Source organism: Vidua macroura, chromosome 25 (genome assembly GCF_024509145.1).
Source record: "Vidua macroura isolate BioBank_ID:100142 chromosome 25, ASM2450914v1, whole genome shotgun sequence".
Classification (NCBI taxonomy): Eukaryota; Metazoa; Chordata; class Aves; order Passeriformes; family Viduidae; genus Vidua; species Vidua macroura.
In genome coordinates, this window is record NC_071595.1 from 4742865 (window position 1) to 4748722 (window position 5858).

General features: G+C 54.9%; 1 protein-coding gene across 1 annotated transcript; it reads right to left on the reverse strand.

The window, feature by feature from the left end:
• Positions 1–3432: 3432 nt before the first annotated feature.
• POU3F1 (POU class 3 homeobox 1) lies at positions 3433–5000 on the reverse strand. Its single transcript, XM_053998868.1, has one exon. It carries the CDS (start codon positions 4998–5000, stop codon positions 3885–3887), a length of 1116 nt encoding a protein of 371 aa, XP_053854843.1. The 3' UTR covers positions 3433–3884.
• Positions 5001–5858: the final 858 nt, after the last annotated feature.

Here is a 5858-nt window from a genome sequence, read left to right on the forward strand (position 1 = left end):
CTTCTAGGGGAGAAAGCAAGCAGGAGTGGGCAAAATTGGGAACAAGACTCTATGGTGTTAATGTTGATGCTCTGAATTTTCGTGTAAAGAGATTACAGTGTTTCAACTGCTGCCATGGCTCATTAGGGGCCAGTTGCACCACAGCACTGTGCTGGGATCAGGCACAGCCCTGGCTGGGCAGCCATCAGAAGAGACCAGATTCAGTGGAAAGCATAAGATGAGCACAGCATTACTAATTACAAGTGACTGTGCCTCGCCAGGCAAGCTGCTGTGCTGTAGTCACTTCTGCAGTTGTTATACAGCAAGCATTCTCTGCTCTTGCAAGTGGCAGCAATAACAGTCAAGACAAGAAACCTGGAAGAAATTGCAAACTGGAATACTACAACCTTCTCCTAAGCATGCATTAAAGCTGATCGGTAACTGTCCACCTTTATACAAGTAAAAGGGAGAAAGTGATACCCTACTGAATATTGTCTGCTGAAAAGAGCAATGTCCTAAAATTACCAATAACCAATTTATAAGATGACAGCTTGGGAAGATGTGGGAAGCACAGCTGCCCTCCCATGCCCCTGGAGCAAACAGACAAGCTCCCTGCCCAGACAAGGGTGGCACAGCACAGCTCACACCCTTCTGTGAGCATGAGAAGGGCTGAGCCCACACCAGGGCTGCCTTTGCCTGGTACCAACTTCCCCATCTGGCCAAAGACCCCTTGGTCACCTCCTCAGCTCTCCTCAGCAGTCTGAGATGCAAACCCTGGGTCACCAGTCCCTCTGCACTGTGGGCAAGGCAAACAGATCACCCCAGCCCCTGGTGAGGGATGGCACCTGCCCCAAGCACAGCGAGCACAGACTGGTGCCACCACAGGACTAACCAGAGCCTGAACACTCTGAAGGGCACCTGCTGGGGACAGGCACTGCTCAGCAACAGAGTGCTCCTGGCTTAGAGCAAGGATTTCCCATCAGCACCGACCTAAACCCCTCTCTAAACTGCATCGGCAGTGTTTCTGTTCCTTATCTACACTTCCTACTTTGTATGTTTACTATTTACTATTTACTTTGTTAAAGAAGTATTTGTACATCTGCTTTTCTTTAGCGTACCAACACCACAGCCCTACCTTTTTTTGCTTTACTACTGATGTAGTAATACGAGGTCATGCTTTCACCTTAGTGAGAAACAACCACCAAAAACCAAAAAAAAAGTCTTCCGCCAGTAATTGCCATTTAATCCCTGACCAGGATTCTAAGATAGGCAAACCTTTGGGGCGTCTGATTTTTAGAACAGCTGAGCACTGTGGCGCTGCAGAAAGGAGATATACGAAGAGTATTTTATTTTTGCTGCTCAACAGCACAAGAGAGCTAATGCAGCAGGGCTGCCAGTGCCTTATAGAATGTGACACACCGAACTACCCAAGGGTGCTCATCCTCCCCAGCACTCACAGCACATCTCATCCCTTAGGAGAACGCAATGTGAAAAATGACCCTGCCCTTCTGAGTATCAATACAAATCCTGTTTGCCATCCAGGTTAGTTCAGAATGAAGAGGTTACTGAAATGTCTCCTACTATAGAAAATCAGCACAATTAAACATTCAATGCAAACGAGTTTGTTTTCTTTAAGAAACAAGCAAACAAAAAAAACCACCCTCTTTTGTTCAGTTTTGATTTTGTTTCTTCTTTCCTTAAAGCCTGGCTGTCACACAGAAATTCTTAAGCAAAGGCTGCAATTACAGCATGACAAAACACTAAAAACAATGGTACATGTGTGGGGAACACACGAAGTAACAGCTAAGGACAGATTCTCAGAGTTGGAAATTAATTTAAATGCTGTCATGATACGTTGACTCAAACCCTTAAATCATCCTCCTCCTTTACTTTTTTTACTGGAATGCATCATCTAAGCTACTACATCTGCAGAGCTATTTAGAAATAGTAAATATTCAGTAAAAACAGCAAAACTTTTTGAATTCAGGATCTCTACAACGATCTCTACCATTCTCTGCTCTTCTATAAGAACCAATCTCATTACAAAAAAGGAAGCTAAGCCTGTAGCAAAAGCTGACAGAACACACACTGCACACTAAACCCTTTTAGTGAGATTTTGTATTATGCTCTGCATGTCAAGGGAAGTTATTAATACCCTAACCCACAGCATTCACTAGCTGCTTTGTATCACAAAAGTGAACCATTTCTTTACAGAGTATTTGATGAAATAACTGCTCAAAGTGACTTTATTTTAAAATCTCAAAAATCAGTTTACTAGAATTTTGAATGAGAACTTGATAGTCTTGTGTTAGCTGATGTAAAATAGCTACATTATAAGAAACATTGGAAATGCACTAAATTATAACATTATCAATGGCAAATGTGACATTGCTTAGACAAGTAATATACACCCCCACCAAAGGCACAAAATGCAACAAAATCAAACTGCAACAAAGACAAGAATTTTCAAGTATAAATTTTCAAGAGTAAGTTACATTTAGTATGTTAAAAATTTTTGTATATATTAAAAAGAATTATACACGAATTGCAATGCACAATGCAGTGCATTTGCTAGAAAATCCCCTTTAAAGCTTCTGTTTTCACAGCACATAATTTGTACTGAATAAAATGGGGAAACCATCCAGTGCCAGATGTTCTGAGAACATCAGTAAATTCTCTGCCAACTAAAAATAAAGAATTTGGTCCTTTACTACCAGATTTCGATCAAGTATTTAATCATTGCAAGAGCTCTGTATGGGAACATATTGCAAAAGTTCTCCCAACACACAAAACACCGCAGGAATCCAAGGACCTGCAAAGGCAAACAATCCTTACATGCGACTTTTCTTGGTGCTGCAAGAGAACGTTTAAAGTAGAGATGCAGGATGATTCTTCCGAGAACCGATAATGCAGAAACTGTATTTTCAGCTTTTCTCGGCATAACCACAAAATATTCGGCCATGAAACCACGAAAAAGAAAGCTGGTGACATCAGAAAAAGCGAGAGTGTGGTTCGAGTAGAAGGAATCTACTCAGCAACACCAGTGTGCGTGGATTACCCTCCCGGTACGTGGGAGGAAAGTTCCGTATGGGCTGTTTTGTGCTCACACCGCGGAGAGCCGCGCTCGGGTCAGTAAAAACCCTGCGGAAGGTGCGGGGAACGCGGCAGCGCACAAGCGCATCCACGCAGGGCAGAGGCTCGCCCAAAGCGCGTTAGCGAACACCGCCGAGCACCGCGGCTGCGAACCGCGGGGCACCGCTGACACCGGGAACGGGGCTCCTCGGCGGCCACCGGGAACGGGGCTCCCCGGCGGCCACCGCAGGGGACCTCGGCCAAGGCAGCGCCGCCGCCCCCGGCCCCGACGCCCGGGCTCCCCCGGCCGCACCGCTCCCGGCCGGGTGCTGAGCCTGCAAAGACGACACGAGACCGGTTCCTGGGTAAATGGTTTATGTAAGTAATAAAATATTTACTATAACATAAATAGAAACGTACCCTCGCAGTCTACATTGGTTTTGTAATAAGGGATACAAACAAAAACCGAAACCCCAGGGAATGGACCGGACTGAACCCACCAACGGGAGGGTGCGAGCTCCGCGCACGGTTAGAAATAAATAGAGACGGGCCGGGAAATGGTTTCGAAGCGTCCCCCCGGGCGGGCCGGGCCAGGCAGAGCGGGAGGGGCCGAGCCGGGGGCGCCACCGCCTCCCGGCCGCGCGAGGAAGGGAATAAATTAGAGATCGCAAACCTTTGGCTACTGCTGCGGCGGCCGCTGCGGCTCCGGCGGGCGAATAAATAGAGCGCGGGGCGCGGAGCGGGCGGCCGGGCCAGTCTGAGAATAAATTAAAACGCGTCCCCCGCTGCCCGCGCCCGCCGCGCCGCCGTCGGGGCCGCGGGGGGCCGGGCAGTCACTGCACGGCGCCGGGCAGCGCGTGGTGCAGCGGCGAAGTGTCCGCCTGTGCGTAAACGTCCTCCATGGGGGGGTGCGGGACCCCGGCCGGCGTCATCCGTTTCTCCTTCTGCCGCCGGTTGCAGAACCAGACCCGCACCACCTCTTTCTCCAGCTGCAGGGAGTCCGCCAGGGAGGTGATCTCGTGCGCCGAGGGCTTGGGGCACTTGAGGAAGTGGTTCTCCAGGGCGCCCTTGACGCCCACCTCGATGGACGTCCGCTTCTTGCGCTTCCGGCCCTGCGCCGCGATCTTGTCCAGGTTGGTGGGGCTGCCCGTGCTGGAGTCCGTCTCCTCCAGCCACTTGTTGAGCAGCGGCTTCAGCTTGCACATGTTCTTGAAGCTCAGCTGCAGCGCCTCGAACCGGCAGATAGTGGTCTGCGAGAAGACGTTCCCGTACAGGGTGCCCAGCGCCAGCCCCACATCGGCCTGCGTGAAGCCCAGCTTGATCCGCCGCTGCTTGAACTGCTTCGCGAACTGCTCCAGGTCGTCGGAGCTGGGCGCGTCCTCGTCCGACGGCTCGGGCGGCCCCAGCGGCGGCGGCGAGGCCGCCAGCTCGTGGCCGCCCGCCTCCTCGGCGCCCAGCGGGTCGCGCAGCCCGTGGTGCAGCGCCGGCGCTGGCGGGCCCAGCATCCCGTTGAGGCCCGCGTAGGGCTGCGCGTAGAGCAGCGGCTGCCCCGACGGCGGAGACATGGGCGGCAGGTGGTGTGCGCCGCCCTGCGCCCAGCCGCCCGCCGCGCCGCCCGCCGCCGACTGGTGCACCAGGTGCGGGCGGTGATGGAAGGCGGCGGCGGACAGCTCTTCGCGGGGTCCCGGCGGGCCGCCCTTGGCGTGCTCGGCGGGCGGAAGGTGCGCGCCCCCGCCGCCCCCACCGCTGCCCCAGTCCGTGCCGGCGCTGGGCAGCCACTGGTGGTGCGCCAGCCCGACGGCGTGCCCGGCGGCGGGCGCCAGTCCCTGCAGGTACTCGTGGTGCATCATCTTCTGCACCTCGCGGTACGTGGTGCCCTGGTGCAGCCGGTCGCCGTCGGGGTGCATGAGCGCGGCGGAGCGCGGCAAGTACTGCGCGGCGGCGGCCATCGCGTGTGCGCCGCGCCGCCCGCGCCGCGCTTTAGAGCCGCGCGCCGGGGCGCGGGGCCGCCGAGCGCCCGCCCCGCCCCCGCGCCCCATTGGCGCGCCCGCCGCCACGGATGGCGCGCGCCGCCCCGCCATAGGGCGGCGCCGGCGGGGGGGGGACGGGGTGGGGGCACCGCCCCGCGCCGCTCGCTCGCCATTGGCCGGCGGCGGAAGGGCACCGCCCACGGGATTGGCCGGCGGGGGAGATGGGCGGGGCAGCCCGCGGCGGAGCGGCCGCCGATTGGAGGAGCGCGGTTCATTCATGCCGAGTCGCCGCTGGCCGCACGGGCCGGACGCGGGCGCGGGGGCAGCGCGGACTCTCCGCCCGCTGGGTTTTGGCTGCTGCGGGGCCGGTGGGCAGCGCTGGCTCCTGCCGCTGGTCTGCGGGGGTGACCATGGTGCTCAGCCACTGGACTGCGTCGTAATCAAGACCAAGCGGAGACGTTAAAAGTCGTGATTGAGCTTTTTTTGGTAAACTTGGACCCCGGAAAGGTGGGAGCTCCTTCCTAAACGCTCCATGGGATAGAGCAGCCAGGGCCAAGAAATGAGGATCTGAGATTGTTTGGGCGTCATGGGAAATGTGGGTCGTGGATGCTGCCTCAGAGGCAAGTCTCTGAGCCGGTTTGAGGGTTGGCACAGGATAAAGGGTGGAGGAATTTGTGGGAAAAGACAATGACAACAAGAAACAGACATGTCTGGCACTGCTGGGAGAGGGGCAAGGGATGTCTTAATTAAGCCAGCTCCAGACTTCATCTGGGGCTTGAGGCCCAAAGTGAATCAGGGTGGGCACCAGGAACATTCATCACTTCTAAAAATTAATCT